The sequence below is a fragment of the Ochotona princeps genome, chromosome 19 (genome assembly GCF_030435755.1).
Source record: "Ochotona princeps isolate mOchPri1 chromosome 19, mOchPri1.hap1, whole genome shotgun sequence".
Lineage (NCBI taxonomy): Eukaryota > Metazoa > Chordata > Mammalia > Lagomorpha > Ochotonidae > Ochotona > Ochotona princeps.
The window spans coordinates 2418643-2436565 of NC_080850.1; the positions used below are offsets into that span (position 1 = coordinate 2418643).

A 17923-nucleotide genomic window follows, 5' to 3' on the forward strand; every position below is an offset into this window, starting at 1 on the left:
AAGGCCATTCTCTTTCTCACAATTCTCTTTCTCTCTTTTCTGTATCTGGGAGGAGGGGGAGATAAAGGAAGAAGCCCCACTACTTGCAGCATCTTAAGGCTTTTGTTCAGAATGGGAGATAAGGATTTTTGTGGGCTTCTTTACATTCCTTTTGTTTTCCTTCTGAGCATCTGTACAACAAAGGAGGCTTCTCTTCCCTACCTCAGGATTTCTCCTGAGCTTGTGTTAAATTCTGGGAAAAAGCCTGCAAGCAGGTGTAAATTGTCCTTGTTTCTGGCTCCAGGGGTGCTCCATATTCTTATATTAGCTCAGAATTGGTTTATAGTAAGTTGTTAAATATTTGTCTGATTTTTTTTCTTACAAGCTAGCATGGTTGATTTTAAAGAACATAGTTATTGTAACAAGAATCAAATCTATTATTTTTCCTCATTCAAATCAAAGGTAACATTTTTATAAATGAAAACAAGAATGATATTAACTTAAAATGGAGTGGTAAGTGGGCAGTTAAGATGGGGGCAGTGTTGCTATTAGATATTACATCCTCAGAGAAAATGAAGCTGAAAAGGTAACGATGGTCAGACTTCACCAACAGTGAGAGTTTACAGGGTAACTATTCATGGATAATCTTGGAAAAAGGCATACAAGACTTGTGAAAAATAAGACTTCATATGGTGTAGGCATCATGCAGTGCTGTGTTGTGGACCAAGAACTTGTCCTCTAATAGAAGTAAGATAGGGGAATATAGTTACTGTCTGCTTTTTGTTTTAAGTTTATCTTGGTCTTCCTAGTAGGATAAAACAATTAATTGTTAATTTATGTAAGCATTAGGTTTAGAGCAATGGCGTTATCCTGGCAGTCTGTCTTTAGATTTTATTTATTTATTTATTTATTTATTTATTTTAAAGATTTATTTATTATTATTGGAAAGCCGGATATACAGAGAGGAGGAGAGACAGAGAGGAACATCTTCCATCCGATGATTCACTCCCCAAGTGAGCCGCAACGGCCAGTGCTGCGCCAATCAGGAGCCAGGAACTTCTTCCAGGTCTCCCACACAGGTGTAGGGTCCCAAAGCTTTGGGCCATCCTCAACTGCTCTCCCAGGCCACAAGCAGGGAGCTGGATGGGAAGTGTAGCTGCCGGGATTAGAACCGGCGCCCATATGGGATCCGGGCGTTCAAGGCAAGGACTCTAGCCGCTAGGCCACTGCCGGGCCCTGTCTTCAGATTTTACAAGATAGTATGGAGTAGGGTGTGGGGAGGTGCCCTTGGGCATAGCAGATAAAGCCATTGCTGGAATCCTTTGGGAAGCTTCCCTGCTGCTCCACTTCTCATCTAGCTCCCTGCCAACGTGCCTGGGAAAGTAGCAGATGTCCCAAGTACTTGGACTGCTGCACCCACATGGGAGACCTGGAAGAAGCTCCTGGACTCAGCCTGGCCCAGCTCTGGCCATTGTAGCCATTTGGGGAGTGACCCAGCAAATGGAAGGTTCATTTTCTTTCTCTTCTTCTCTGTCTCTGTCTCTGTCTGTCTGTCTGTCTCTCTATTCCTAACACCACCTTTTAAATCAATCAGTCTTTTAAAAAAAAATACCAGGGGCTGGCGTTGTGCCACAGCTAAGTCACTGCTTCTGAAACCAGCATCTCATAATGGAGTGCCCATTTCCAGTCCTAGTTACACTACTTCCAGTCCAGCTTCTTACTGATGCTCCTAAAAAGGCAATGGAAGATGGCATCCGTGCAGGAGATCAGGGTGAGTACCTGGCTGTGAATCAGTGGAAAGAAGATCTGTCTCTCCCTGTTTCTCTCCCTGTTCTTTCAAAGAAAAAGATGGCACTTTTAGTGATAATGTAATCATTGTTGACTTTTGAACTTAGTTATGTTTGGAAACTGAAAGTGCTTTTTTTTTTTTTTAATATTTTTATTGGAAAGGATGATTTACAGAGAGAAGGAGAGACAGAGAAAGATTGCCATCTGCTGGTTCACTTTCCAGCTGGCTGTACGGCCGCAGCTGAGCTGATCTGAATGAAGCCAGGAGCTTCTTCTGGGTCTCCCACATGGGTGCAGGGTCCCAAAGCTTTGGGCCATCCTTGACTGCTTTTTCAGGCCATAAGCAGGGGGCTGGATGGGAAGTGGGGCTGTCGGGACTTGAACCAGCACCTATATGGGATCCCGGCGCATTTAAGGTGAGGACTGTAGCCACTAGACTACCGTGCTGAGCCCATGTGAATGTTTATTAGTTGTTTCTACATATTGTGTGCTGGCCTTTTCCTTTCTGGAGGTTTTGTTTCCTTTTCCTCTTTCTCTTATTTATGTCATTTCTAGTTTTATGATTTTATTATTTTTAAAAAAATGTTTATTCATTTATTTGAAAGGCAGAGTTAGAAAGAAAGATGTTTTCCATTTGCTGATTCACTCTCCCAATGACTTCAGGGCTAGAGCTGGACATTCTGAAGCCAGGAGTCAGGAGATTCTTCCCAGTCTCCCATGTGGGTACAGTAGCCCAAGGAGTAGGGCCAGTCCCTGTTGCATTCTTAGGCACATTAGCAAGGAACTGAATTGAAAGTGAAACAGCTGGGACTCACACTGGTGGAGGCACTGCAAGTGGAGACTTAATTTGCTATTCCATAGTTCTGGCCCCTTATGATTTTATATTAGTGGACTACATCTTTTACTGGCATCCTGAGAAAGGCTTAGAGAGAGAGAATCTTTTGATTATCCTTACATGGAAAAAAGAGTTTTTATCTTCACATTTGATAGATGATTTAGCTGGACAAGATTTCTGTACTGGATCTCCAGGGGTTTCTCAGATCCTGAAAGTAATACTCCATTGTCGTCCTGTTTGCAGTGTTTCTGTTGAGGGGTTTTCTAAAAACAGTGCTTTGTTATTTGGGGGTTAATAGTTTTTTTTTTTTTTCTTTCAATGTTCATGCTGGTATCCTGTGATATCTAACTTTTTTCATCTATTCCAATGGGCATTCAGTGGACCTCTGAAGCTTATTTCTTTCAGTTCTTTTTTAATGAATACTTTTATTTGATTTATTTATTCAAGAGTTTGTCTCACACACATGAGTTAGAGTGAGTGCAAGCGAGAGTATTGCCATATGCTGGTTCACTCCACAACTGCTTATATTGGCCTCTTTGCTGGAGCTGAAGCTGCAGCTGGAAACTCAGCCCAGGTCTCCCCTGTGGGTCGCAGGAGCCCAGTCACTTAAACTGTTACCACCCAGCTAGAGTTGGAGGGTGAGCCAGATGGAAAACCCAGGCACTCTAACATTGTACACCGAGTGTTAACTGTCAGGCCAAATGCTCGTCCCTCTTTAGTTCTTAAACTTTGCTTCACTATTTCATTGTGATTTCTTCCTTTTCATTTTCTGTTTTTTTCCATTTTCTTTTCCTGAAATTCTTATTGTTTCTTTGTTGGACCTTCTAGGACTGGTTCTTCAATTTTCTAAAATAAGGTTTTTCAATTTTCTGGTTGTGTTGTTTATGTTTTGAGGTTTTTGTTTGTTTTAAAAGATCTTCCTTCTGCTGATTCGCTCCCCAGGTGGCCACAACGGCTAGAGCTGAGCCGATCCAAAGCCAGGAGCCAGAAGCCTCGAGCTTCTTCCAGGTCTCCCACAAGGGCAAGGGTTCAAAGGCTTTGGATTGTCTGCTGCTGCTTTCCCAGGCCACAAGCAGGGAGCTGAATGGGAAGCGGGTTGGTGGGACCAGAACCAGTGCCCATATGGGATCTCGGCTTGTGCAGGGTGAGGACTTCAGTCACTAGGCTGCCATGCCGGGCACTGTTTTGAGGTTTATACCTTGTTGACTTTTTATGTCTTTGTTAACTATTCCTATCTTTTCAGACTTGGTTAAAATTCTTTTAGTTTGTAAAACAGATAAGAGAGAGAGGGCTCCCATCTGTTGGTTTTTACTACCTAGATGTCTGTAATGGCTGGGGTGCTGAAGCCAGGAGTTGGGACCCCAGTTCAAGTTTCCCATAGTAGTGTCAGGAATCCAGGAATCAGGTCATCACGGCTGCTTCCCAGGGTCTGCATTAGCAGGAAGCAGGGATCAGGTGTCAGGTCCCAGAGCGGGATCCAGGCACTCTGATGGGACACAGACATCCTCACTGATGTCTGAACTACAGGAGCAAATGCCCACCCTTTGGTAATAGATTCTAGGTTACAAAACTTCGGCAAATCAGTACAGTTCTCTTTAAGGTAATAAAATAGTTCATCTTATTGGAGTCACATATTCTTGCAGTGCTCAATGTCACTCCAAAAATACCACTGAAGTACCAAATCAGATGCTGGTTTAGCAGAGCAACTTACTTTATACAAATTAATATCCTTTGACAGTAGTGTGAACTGCTGAGCTTCCTGGCGGCCGTCCTGCAGCGTGCACAAAAATCCGTTTCTGTTCACTCTGGGTTGGTTCAAAGCCAAGCAGTGTGCTGACACCTGGCAAGTTCATGTTCTGCCTCGGGAGAATCAAAGCACTCATCTCATATGCTTGCTTGATTTAGAAGCTCTGCATCTTTTTATTTAATCAAAAGTACATAGTCTGACTCTAGCTCATTAAAAAAAAAAATTCTACCTAACATATAGTTGTACTTTTTAAATAAGCTGCAGCCTGCTGGAGCATGCAGCCTTGTCATTTCTCTGTAAACGTGTCTGCTGCCATTGGAGCCCATTTCTCCCTCTTGCCAGTGCTGCCAGTTCTTCATTCTCAGCATTTAACTTACGGATTACCCACTCCATGGATTCTCAGCCCTTACTAGCATTTGAAGATATACTTGCCATGAGTCCTTCCAGGTAATTGCTAAGGCTAACACTTTTCACAGCGGATATGGCTTTTTGAGCTAGAACAGGTTTTTTTTTCTGGGTCCTGAGCATGAGATTTCTGTATCAGTCTTTTGTCTACTGAAACCATATTTGTAAATGAAATATTGTTAGAGTTGAGTTCTATCACTCTTTCTACAGGATCAACCATAGAATGCTCTTGCCTGTACTCTTTGGTTATTGCTATACTAGTAAGAGACTTCACAATGGAAGGCGGGCCTCATTTGGTGCTAAGTCTGTGGGTGTGCAGATTCCCCAAGGTGTCCACGTGTCTGTCCAGCACATGCACGCTGACCATACTTGAGTTCATTGGATTAGGGCATTTCTTCATTGTAGCTATTATACCAGTTTCCTACTGGTCAAAGACATGTTCCAAGTACAGATCTTCATGGTGCCAGTGCCATTGGCCTGCGTGCTATGTCTGAGCGCTGCTTGGGGGCAAGGAGATGGAGGGGTGACACTGCCCTGCCCTGCCCTGCCCCACCTCACCCCCAGCTGATAATTTCTCTTTGGTGAAGAGAAAGTGAGTAATGACTATGAAGAAAATGAAGACGTTAGCATCTTTATACTTTCTCTTCCCCCTCTTCCATACATATTTTTGCTACTACCTTGTTAAAATGCTTGTACTCTATGTCCATAATTTTAATTTTGTCATTTAGTTTTATATATGGATGTAGGATTCATTGCTCATCACATTATCTTCCCCTTTGTTTTGGTAATTTATTTTCTCATTGTTTAGTTGCCTTTTTTTTTTTAAAGATTTACTTATTTTTATTTGAAAGGTGGATTTTTAGAGAGAGGAAGAGAAAGATTGATCTTGCATCCTGTGGTTCACTCCCCAAATGGTTTGCAGTGGCTGGAGCTGAGCCGATCTGAAGCCAGGAGCCAGGAGTTTTTTTCCAGGTCTCCCATGCAGGTGCAAGGTCCCAAGGCTTTGGGCCGTCCTCGACTGCTTTCCTAGGCCACAGGCAGGGAGCTGGATGGGAAGCGGAGCAGCTGGGATGTGACCTGGTGCCCATACGGGATGCCAGTGCCCAGGGTGGACTAGTGTGCTGTGCCACTTCTTTGGCTCCCCTCTTTTTCTCTTTTTTATTTGTTTATTTGAAAGACAAGGTGATGAAGATATTCCACCCTGTGGTGTACTCTCCAAATGACAACAGTTCATGCTGGTACAGGCTAAAGCTAGGAGCCTGGAGCTCCATATGGGTCTCCCACATGGGTGCCAGGGGTTCGGGTACTTGAGCCATCTTCTTTTTGCTTTCCCAGATGCGTTGTTGTAGAGGGTTGGATCAGACGCACAGCAGCCAGGACTCTGGCTCTCTGACACAGGATGGGTGTTGCTGCTTAGCTTACTGCAGCACAATGCTGATTCTTTAACCTTTGTTCTTGATGGTGTTGGTTGCTGTAGACTCTTTGCACTTCATTTATGTTTTAGAATTTTCTACGTGAATTTAGAGCCAATTTTCACTTCTATGAATAGGCATGCTGGGATTTTGATTGAGGTTGAGTTGAATCTGTGATAGTTTTATGATAAACACAAGTAACATTTATTGAGTAACTATCCTGCTAAGTTTAAATTTTAAAGAAGAGACTTTTTAAGAGAATGTTGTTTCATAGCAAAATTATATAGAAGGTGCAGTATTCCCACATGCTTCTTCTTTGTACACATATTTAATCTCCTCCACCGTCAACATCTGGTACGGGAGTATGTATGTTACAGTTAGTGACACTATTTTATACTAACACATAGATATTAAGTGGTTACTTAATTGTTATTTTGATAGGTACTAAAAATTATATGAATATTGATAATGTAGGAGACTGACCTTATCTGTAGAGTTGGAAGTAATGATCCTGCTGAGCTCTAAAGGAAAAATAAACACGAACTGGGCAGAGAGGATGGTGACAGGGGATCTAAGAAGGAGGAAAGCATTTAAATACCCTGAAGCAAGAAGGTCACTGATTCACTCAAGGTGCAAAAAGAAAAGATTGTAGAATATATTAAAACAGAGAAACAGAATCAACAAATATTTAAGTACATATTGCACATTTTAAAAATAACACAAAACAAGTCAGGATGAGAGATCCCTAAAACTGAATCCAAGCATAGCTCATGCAGCTTTGGATGAGAGTTTGGCCTAGCAGCTAAGGTGCCAGTTGGGGGCCTGAAGCGGTAGTCTAGTTGCTAAGGTGTTTTCCGTGCATGTACCAGGATCTCATATGGGCACCAGTTGTGTCTTGGCTGCTCCACATCCCATCCTGCTTGTGGCCTGGGAAAGCAGCAGAGGACAGCCCAAAGCCTTTGAACCCTGTGCCCCTGTGGGAGACCTAGAAAAAGCTCCTGGCTTCTGGCTTCAGACCAGCTCAGCTCTGGCCATTGTGACCACTTGGGGAGTGAACCAGTGGACGGAAGGTCTTTCTTTTTGTCTCTCCCTCCCTCTATAAATCTGACTTTCCAATAAGAGTAAGTCTTAACAACAACAACAACAACAACAAAGATGCCAGTTGGGGTGGCCACATGCCATACTGCAGTTCCTGACTTAGGTCCTGACTTTCTTCCTAATTCCAACTATCTGATAATCCATACTCTTAGTTACAACAGGTAGACTCAAGTAGTTGAATTCCTGTCACCCTCAGGAGAGAGCTGATTGAATTTCTGGGGCCAGAAGTTGTGGCCTCAGTCTGACATAGCCTCAGCACTTGCCAGATGGAAGCTCTGTCTGTCAGTGTATCTCTGTGCATCTCAAAAAAATAAAACTTTAAAGAACTTTAAATGTGGGTCCCACTTGTTAGCCTAGTGGCTAAATCCTCACATTGGCTTGTGTCAGGATTCTATGTGAGTGCCTGTTCATGTCCTGGCTGCTCTACTTTCCATCCAGCCCTCTGCTTATGGCCTGGGAAGGCAGTAGAGGACGGTCCAGAGCCTTGGGACCCTACACCTGTGTGAGAGACCCAGGAGAAGCTCCTGGCTCTTGGCTTTGGATTAGCTCAGCTCTAGCCATTGCGGTCACTTGGGAAGTGAACCATGGGATGGAAGATCTTTCTGTATCTCCTTCTCTCTGTGTATCTGCTTTTCCAACTAAAGTATATGTTAAAAATAACTTAAATGTGCTCAGTTGAATTTGAAATAACTTTAATGAGAATAAAAATATAATCCAAGTTTGTGGGATACAACTGAAGCAACATTTATAGGGAAATACAGTTTTATGTAACCACATGAGAAAAAAATTAAAAATTTCTAAATATTTATTAAATGGAAAGGTAGAATAGCAGACATAGAAGGAGAGATGCAATAGAGGTTTTCCATCTACCGATTCACTCCCCAAGTGGCTCTGGGCTAGGCCACAGCCAGGAGCCAGTAGCTTTTTCCAGGTTTCCCATGTAAGTGCAGTAGCCCAAACACTTGGCTGTCTTCTACTGCCTTCCCAGACACATTAGCAGAGAGCTGGATTGGAAACAGAGCAGCCGGAATTTTAAGCGGCACCCATATGGGATGCTGGTGTTGTAGCCTTTGGCTCCACTTTCTGTGTCACAGCACTGGCTCCAAAAATTAACATTGTGAATTAGTGATCCAAGCCTCATCTTAAGAAACTAGACTATGAAGAATGTGCGTGTAGGAAGAAGAAAGTGGAGCAGAAATCAGTGAAATGAAAGATGAACAAAATTTTAAGCATTGATTCTGTGAAGAAATAAAGTGTGTAAACCTGTAAATGGAAATGTAAGAAAAATAAGTAAAAAGAAGAAAAGGAGGTAGCCTCAAAGTTGTGAAAAGGGTAATAAAAGAGTACTGTGAAGTTTTTAAAAAATGATTATTTGAAAGGTAAGGTTATAGAGAGAAAAGCAGTGATGCGTCTTCCATCTACTGGCTTCCTCCCCAAATGTCCACAATAGCTGGAGTTGGACCTGCTGGAAGCCAGGAGCCTGGAGCTTCTTTCTGGTCTCCATGTGGCTGAGAGACCCAAGCAGTTGGGCCGTTCTCTACTGCTTTTCTAGTTGCATTAGTGGGGAACTACATCTGAAGTGGGAGCCACGACTTTAAGTGGTCCCCAAATAGAAAGCTGGTACTACAGATAGTGCCAGCCACTGTGAGTGATTTTATAACAGTAAATTTTTATGATTTTTGTTCATGTGGCTCTGAATGGGTGTGATATCTTCTCCAAGTGTTTGAAAATTAGTTCTTAGAATGCAGACTCCACTAAGAATCCCACTGTGTAGACTTCTGATAGAAGGAGTGGGGCCGGAGCCTCCTGACGATTTCAGTTGTCAGTTAGATGGTGTAGACTTGAGCTAGCTGCAATCAGAATACTTCTTTCTACCCCAACGTGGATATTCTTATTGGTTTTACAGTTAATTTAGTGTATGTCTGTTTTGTTCCCATTTATATGCAAGACATTAAATGAGGCACTGGAAACATATTTGACATGTTTTAATTCATTGTAGTCATTATCCTTTTTGATACTATAGTTTGATTTTGACCAATGAAAAATTTTTTTAGTTGACTCCTGAGTTCTTTTGATATGGCCTTTGTAGTAAATGATAAATTACTTGCTCACAGATACAACAAATATTTTAGTTTGTCGTATATATTTCATGCTCTAGACTTGGAACCAGCCATTTCTCCGTGTATACTGTTTGCTTTTAATGGAAAAATGGTATTTGGTGGTCACACTCTAGTCACTAAGGATGTTTGTTTTTATTCAGTAAATCAGAATTCTGAAAAACAGAATCATTCAGGTTAAAAGTCAAGTATGAGCGTTAGTGAAAAGCTCCAGAGTAGAAATCAGCTCCTCAGTTTATTCACCAAACATCTATAATAAATAGCTTTCGTATGTCAGATTCCCTTTCGTGCTAGAGATACTACAATGAACAATACAGGCAAAAACTCTTGCTTTTGTGGGAACTTAAAGTCTTGTTAACCCAGACTTTTGTTGTATCTTCTGCTAAGAATCTTGGCTAATATCCCATTTTCTGAAAGTTAGCTTATATATGAAATTATAAAATTGTACTAAATGATCTATGTATAGTATCTTCAATTGAAAAGTTTAATACATTTTTTGCCTCCATTACTGTTCAGTATTTAATCCTTCCTTTTTTGCTATCCTCTTGCAGAGATGACAGAAGAAGAACAGTTTGCTCTGGCTCTCAAAATGAGTGAGCAGGAAGCCAGGGAGGCGAACAGCCAGGAGGAGGAAGAGGAGCAGCTTTTGAGAAAAGCCATTGCTGAAAGTTTGAATGTAAATATGCTGTTTAAAATGTTTGTTGGGGATTGATCAGCAGTGTTTTTGATTGATAATATCTATAGGGTTTTCCCACAATGATTTTGAAAGCTTGTGTTGAATTGTTGGTTAACCCAGTTTGAAGTGTTTTGCTAATCCTGTATGGAAGAGTCTTCTTCTGTCCTGCAGATTGCTCAGTCCACGGCTTAAAAGAACCATAGTAAATTGGCAGCTTCTGAAAAGGTTACAGAGTACCAGGAACCAAAAAAGGAAGCAAGATACGGCGTTAACCTCCCCTGATTTGTTGGGGGGAGGGACAAGGGGTATGAAAGTGGTAGGTAATGGAGAGAAAGAATAGTTTTAAGAATAATCAAATAATATTAAAGAGTGACTTGATTATGTACTTGAAATGATTTTAAATGTGAAAACTACTTGCCAGTGGCAGGTCTTGAGCTAGACCATTTGTGTCTGTGTGTTTGACAGTGATTTAGTATAGTGACGTAGTGTATCTGTTTGTAGGTAGGTGTTCAGTACATGTAATGGGATTTGTTTAAATTGAGCATCTGCTTTTGGAGAGGAGAAGCTCCTTGGGACAGTGGCCTCCCTTTTTGTCTTTCCTGTGACCCTTCATGTATGGCGATTGTAATAATAAACCTGGTCTGGTATGGAATCGCTTGTTTCAGAGTTGCCGGCCTTCTGATTCTTCTGCTACCAGACTTCAACCTCTGGCCACTGGATCATCCTCACAGTCCCACCAAGAGAAAACCACAGACTCTGGGCTCAAAGAAGGCATGTCTCCCTGTTATGACTTCTTCCACTCAGGAAGTATAGGCTTATCACAGGAATCTCATGGTGAAAGTAGATATGTAAAAATACCCAAAGTCCATTGGGTGATATTAAAGAGATTCAATTAGAAAATAGTTGAGATGTCATTAATATCCAGCATACCTTTATCTTCAAGGAAAAACCAACATTTTGTTAAACCCAAAGAAGATCCTTTGTCACCTACATTATGTAATTCTTGGTAAGTGATAGCTTACCAAGCCCTCTTAATAAAAAAGTTTTCCTTAGCGCTACTTTTTCTCAAATACCTACAGGCGTATGGCAGCTGGTACCTTCATCACTGTTTAAAGGCTCCCATAAAAGTCAGGGAAACGAGGCTGAGGAAAGAGAGGAGCCCTGGGACCACACTGAAAACACTGAAGAGGAGCCGGTCTCTGACAGCTCAGGAAGTTGGGACCAGTCAAGCCAGCCAGTGTTTGAGAATGAGAACGTTAACTGTTTTGACAAATGTACTGGCCACTTGGCATCCCACACACAGTATGGGAAGCCACAGGAAAGTACTGGGAGGGGTTGTGCTTTTCTCAAGGCTTCCCAGGGCAGGGGGGTTACATCTAGGAACTGTCTACCTTCTCCAGATGCCAAAGGTCTTCAAGACATTGGGGGCAGTGTGCATTACTTCTGGGGTATTCCATTCTGCCCTGCTGGAGTAGACCCAAATCAATATACCAAGGTCATTCTCTGCCAATTGGAAGTTTATCAAAAGAGCCTGAAAATGGCTCAGAGACAGCTCTTAAAAAAGAAAGAGTTTGGGGAACCAGTGTTACCTAGACCTCCTTCTCTGATCCAGAATGAATGTGGCCAAGGAGATCAGACTAGTGAAAAAGCTGAAGGCATCTCACAAGATATCGGAGATGAAGAGAAAGAGGAAAGGGAGGAGTCTAGGGCATCTGTCTGGCACCCCAAAACCAAGGATTTTCAAGAAAGCCAAGTTAAAAGCTTGAAAGAGAAACTTTTATTGGAGGAAGAACCAACAACCAGTCTTGGTCAGGTAAGGGTCAGTGATGCTGTAATTAAGGGTGATTTGTTCACAGAGTAAAGGATTATATTAGCTATTTGTTTTTATGGTCTCCATCCCAGTTACATGCTCACTGTAGAAAATCAGCTGAGTACAGAAGAATATGAAGAAGAAAAATTACCTGTAATTCCAAAACTAGGAAGCAATCACCATTTCTCTGCATATATGTTTTCATTTTTAGTTTTAGAGCAAAATGAAGACTCTTCTGTATGAACCTTGATCCTTGTTTATAATTCACCATTTATCTTAGATCTTTTTCTGTTTATTAAATATACTTGAAGTGCATATACCACAATTTATATTTTGCTTTTAAAAATTTTTATTTCTGGTCTGGCATTGTAACTCAGTTGGTTAAGCTTGTGCCTGCAGTGCCATCATGCCATATGATGGTTTGATTCCCATCTGTTCCACTGCTGGTCCAGCTCTCTATTCATGTGCTTGGGAAAGCAGCAGATGATGGCTTTAAATACTTAGATCGCAACCATCCATTTGAGAGACGGGGATGGAGCTCCAGTCTCCTGGCTTTGGCCTGGCCAAGTCCTGGCTTTTGTTGCCATTCGTGGAATGGTCCAGTGAGTAGATGATCTTGTCTTTCTGTAATTCTGCCTTCAAATAAATCTTTAAAAAATTTTATTATTATTATTTTGAATTAAAGTGTTTGAATAGATAAAATTCACATGGCTCAAAATTTCTCTAGCAGTGGACCAGCATTGTGGTTGAGCAGGTTTAAGCCTTCTGTCATGCTAGCCTCTCATATAACCTCTGGTTCAAGTCCTGGCTGCTTCACTTCTGATCCAGCTCTCTGCTGATGTGCCTGGGAAGGCAGCAGAGGATGGCCCGAGAACTTGTCCCCTACTACCAGTGTAAAAGATCTGGATGAAGCATATGGCTCCTGGCTTCAGCCTGGCCCAACCCTGGCATTTGCCGCCATTTGGGAAGTGATCAGCGAATGGAAGATCTGTCTTTCCCCTCACCTCATTCTGTAACTATGCCTTTCAAAGAATAAAAAAATTCTCCCAGTTAAGCAGTTCTGGCTCTTTGGATTCAGTCTGTGTTGCTGGTTTCTAGTGTAATCATCTAAGATACATGTAATATAAGCAAAATATATATATATATATATATATATATATATATATATATATACATATATATATATATATATTCTATAGCACACAATTATTTTGTATCATGCTATTTTCATTTGATATTTCCATAATATTCTATAACAGCACATAAAGAATTTCTGAATTTTTTGATATGAATATATTATGAATGAGTCATAATTTATTTTATCCAGTTTGTATTGATGAACATTTGGTTGTAATATTTTACATTAGACACAATACTTCAATGTTACTCTTTTTTCATGGGCGTAGTTTCCTTTAGATATGATTGATGGATCAAAGGATATATATGTGTCAAATATTGCCAGATTGCCCTTGAGAGAAGTCATTGTATGTTTAGTCTCCTACCAGGTGATGTATGAATTTTACAGTGCAAGATTAGACATCTTGCTCTTTGCCATTCTTAAGATCTGGAGAATGCTGTTTCATTGTAGTCTGAATTTTAATTTCTGTTATTATTTGTGAGGTTTAACTTTCTTTTGTATATATCTGAAACCCATTTGTATTTTTATTTTTGTCTATTCAATTTTTAAAACTGATTTGTAGGCACTTTAGAAGAAAGTAATCCTTTATCTAGGACATAATGAACAGGTAGTTTCTCAGTTTAATCCTCCCTTCCCCTAGTGGTATATATCTGATCTTGCTTGCAGTTTTCTATAATTTACTGTAGTTGTTCTCTATTTAGAGACATTTAGATTGTTTTTACAGATTCACTCCTCAAATGCTTGTAGTGGGCAGGGGTCAGAAGCCAGGAGCCAGGGACTCAGTATAGGTTTTCCCTGGGTGGCAGCCACAACTACCTACTACCTTTTTTTTTTTTTAAAAGATTTATTTTTATTGGTAAGGCAGATATACAGAGAGGAGGAAGAGACAGAGAGGAAGATCTTCCATCCAGTGATTCACTGCCCAAGCGGACACCACTGCTAGAGCTGCACTGATCCAAAGCTAGGAACTTGGGCCTTCTTCTGGGTGTCCCATGTGGGTGCAGGGTCCCAAGGCTTTGGGCCATCCTTGATTGCTTTCCCAGGCCACAGCAGGGAGCTGGATGGGAAGTGGGGCTGACAGGATTAGAACCAGCGCCCATATGGGATCCTGGCGCGTGCAAGGAGAGGACTTTAGCTCCTAGGCAGGTCCCTATCCTCGACTACTCTCCTAGGCCACAAGCAGGTTGCTGGATGGGAAGATGGGCCGCCGGGACAAGAATTGGTGCCCATATGGGATCCTGGTGTGTGCAAGACAAGGACCTTAGCCATTAGGCTATTGCGCCAGGCCCTGCCTGCTGCCTGTCAGCGTGTGCATCAACTCAAGTTGATATTTTGCTTTTTTTTTTTTTTAAAGAAATTTATTTTTTACTTGAAATGCAGGCTTATAGAAAGGAGAGAAAGAAAGATCTTTATCTACTGGTTCACTCCCCAAGTGGCTGCAGTGACCGGAGCTGAGCTGAAACGAAGCCAGAAGCCAGGAGCTTCTTCATGGTCTCCCATGTGGGTGCAGGGTCTTAAGGCTTAGTCTAGTGGCTAAAGTCCTCACTTTGCACGTGCCAGGATCCCCTATGGGCTGCTTCCCATCCCGCTCCCTGCCTATGGCCTTGGAAAACAGTCAAGCATGGCCCCAAAGCCTTGGGAACCTGCACCTATGTGGGAGACTTGGAAGAAGCTCCAGGCTCCTGGCTCAGCTCCAGCCGTTGCAGCCACTTGGGGAGTGAGTCAGCAGCCAGAAGACCTTCCTCTCTGTCTCTCCTCTGTATATCTGACTTGCCAATAAAAATGTCATTTTTTTTTTCAAAGAAAAATTCCAATCGTTCAACACTAGGTGGCAGGGTTTACTTTAAAGCCGTTTGCTGCCTAGTTCACGGTATTGCTGTTATATTTTAGTCCTTTTGATAATATTGTTTAGCTCTAACTTTTTGTTTCATTCCCGATCATTGTAAATTTTACATTTCTTTTACTGAGGTTTAATTCAGCTATTCTTGTTTTTTTTTTAATAGACTACATGAAGTGGTAGGAAATTACTTAACTTTTCAAAGTTTATTATTTTTTAAATTTTATTTAAGGCTGAGAGAGACAGAATTTTCATCAGAGGTTCACTCCTCAAGTGCCAGCAGTAGCAGGGGCTGGCCAAGCTGAAGCCAGAGCTTGGTCTGGGTGTCCAAGTCGGGGCCATCATTGCTGCCTCCCAGGATTATATTCGCAGAAGCTGGCATCTGAAGTGGAGACAGGGGTTAATATGGGATGCTGGCATCCCAGGAGGTATCCTAACTGGTAGCCCAGACACCTGCCCGTCTGTTAGGAAGTTGAGAAAGTTCGGCCAACACCTTTTATTAGAGATGCCTCATAAAGTGCTGGATCAGAAGTCTGCCTAAGGCAGTAGTATCTGCTTTTTCTGTCCTCTTCTGTGTATATATGTTTTATGAATTGACATATACACAGTCTCCACCACTTATGAATGAAAATATTTTTATATATTTTTTTAAAGATTTATTTTTATTACAAAGTCAGATATACAGAGAGGAAGATCTTCTGTCCCATGATTCACTCCCCAAGTGAGCCGCAACGGGCCGATGCGTGCCGATCCGATGCCGGGAACCAGGAACCTCTTCCAGGTCTCCCACGCGGGTGCAGTGTCCCAATGCATCGGTCAATCCTTGACTGCTTTCCCAGACCACAAGCAGGGAGCAGGATGGGAAGTGGAGCTGCCGGGATTAGAACCGGCGCCCATATGGGATCCCAAGGCGAGGACTTTAGCCACTAGGCCACACCGCCAGGCCCGAAAATATTTTAATTTATGAGGTATCCCAAAGTCAAATACCAAAAGCATAGTGGTAGAATCTGTAGCAAAAATCTCTTCTCTTCAATTGGAATGTCTTAGGTTACAGCATGCTCCTGCTCAGAGACTTCTTTGATAAATTAGGGTGTTTTTCCTATGTTTCCATTGAAAACTGGACTATGTTCTGTTTTCCTCTTCTAAAACAAAAGCCTAATAATTGCTTTTCTGAAATCATCCATTTGACTTGCTATTAAAACTTGCATAAGTCTTCTATTTTACAAAGTGCAGTGTACACATTATCTTGTTTAATGCTCATGGTAACATCCTGTGAGGTAATTGTTAATTTTAAAATGAGGAAAAAGCTGTGATTTAACCAAGATTACAAACTGACTTAAATACCAGCTCTCTGGCCCTAGCAAAGTATGTTCCGTGTCCTCCCCCAACCCCTTTTTTAAAAACCAAAGCTTACTGACTTATATAAAATGTTTTATTCTTATTTCTAATTGCTGAATGATATTGAATAATAATTAATTTTTTTAAAAAAGATACCAGCCAGTCTATGTATATTTTAAGTGTTGCATATTTCTTCACAGTCTTCCCAGGGGTTATTTGTTGAAGAAACTTCTGAAGAAGGAAACTCTGTGCCTGCTTCACAGAGGTAAGGTTACGTATTATTAAGAGTCTGGTTTCTGCCTTGTGCCAGTGTCTGGAAGAGGAATCACATGGTGAAACTGTGCTTGGACAGCTTGCCAAGGAACTTTTAGCTCTTCTATATGCGCAGGGTAGGAGAAGCCAGTATTATCTACAGATTCTCAAATATACAACTTATAGGAGGGTAGATTGTTAGGGCTAGATCTTAGAGGTTTTCTTGTCCAGTTCAGCCATGTTAGCATGTTTTTTTTTTTTAAAGATTTTTTTTATTTTTATTACAAAGTCAGATATACAGAGAGGAGGAGAGATAGAGAGGAAGGGAGCTGCCGGGATTAGAACCAGCGGCCATATGGGATCCCAGCCACGCTACTGGGCCCGCATGTTAGCATGTTTTGTTTATTATTTTTGAAAAATGATCATGTGCTGCTACCCTTCTCAATATTTATTTATTTGAAAGGCAGAGAGGGAGACACAGAGATCTTCTTTTGGCTCTCTCTCCGAAGGGCCACAACAGCCAGATCTGGGCCACATTGAAGCCTGGAGCCAGAAACTCCAACACAGTCTTTGACATTTGTGGCAAGGGCCCAAGTACTTGGCACATTAGCAGTAAGCTGGATTGGAAGCAGAATAGCTAGGACCATATTGGGTGCTTTGATATGGAAAGCCAACATTGCAAGTGACAGGCTAACTTGCTGTGACACAATGCTGTATTCCTCTTAGGCTAGCTATATGCACTATGCCAGTTTGAAGTCTCCAGAGTGAGTGATAGTCTGTCTTCAAATTTTTTTTTTTGTTTTCTGTTTTTTTGCACTTTCAAACCTTTTACTTATTATTATTTTTTAAAGATTTATTATTATTGGAAAGCCGGATATACAGAGAGGAGGAGAGACAGAGAGGAAGATCTTCCATCCGATGTTTCACTCCCCAAGTGAGCCACAATGGGCTGGTGCGCACCAGTCCGATGCCGGGAACCAGGAACCTCTTCCAGGTCTCCCACACGGGTGCAGTGTCCCAAAGCTTTGATCGTCCTCAACTGCTTTCCCAGGCCACAAGCAGGGAGCTGGATGGGAAGTGGAGCTGCCGGGATTAGAACCGGCACCCATATATGGGATCCCGGGGCGTTCAAGGCGAGGACTTTAGCCGCTAGGCCACGCCGCTGGGCCCCCTTTTACTTATTTTTAAAATATTTATTTTGAAGGCAAATTTACAGAAAGAAGTAGAGACATAGATCTTCCAATTGCTGGTTCACTCTCCATATGGCCACAGTGGCTGAACTGAGTCGGTCAGGAGCCTCCTCTGGGTCTTCAGTGGGGTGAAGGACATCAAGTACTTGAACCTTTCTGTTTCTTTTCCCTGGTCATAAGCATGGAGCTGGATTGAAAGTATAGCAGCTGGACTCAAACTGATTTGGGACTTTGGTGCTTTGGGTGGAAGCTTAACCTACTATATGCCATGGTGCCAGCCCCAACCTTTTAAATCTTTTAG

At 41.8% G+C, this 17923-nt stretch overlaps 1 protein-coding gene and 1 pseudogene across 3 annotated transcripts in view; one reads left to right on the plus strand and one right to left on the minus strand.

Moving 5' to 3' along the window:
* UIMC1 (ubiquitin interaction motif containing 1) overlaps nucleotides 1-17923 on the plus strand; it is a 94099-nt gene that overhangs the window by 25866 nt on the left and 50310 nt on the right. The window contains exons 4-8 of one of the 3 annotated variants that reach the window (XM_058677218.1): nucleotides 9933-10057; nucleotides 10723-10828; nucleotides 11137-11372; nucleotides 11667-11870; nucleotides 16381-16445. In XM_058677218.1, coding sequence (XP_058533201.1) covers nucleotides 9933-10057; nucleotides 10723-10828; nucleotides 11137-11372; nucleotides 11667-11870; nucleotides 16381-16445 — 736 coding nt within the window. Of the gene's footprint in view, nucleotides 1-9932; nucleotides 10058-10722; nucleotides 10829-11136; nucleotides 11871-16380; nucleotides 16446-17923 lie in introns of all 3 variants that reach the window. The other 2 variants (XM_004587388.3, XM_058677220.1) reach the window with 2 other exon arrangements.
* LOC105941951 (PRELI domain containing protein 3B-like) lies at nucleotides 4599-5154 on the minus strand (annotated as a pseudogene).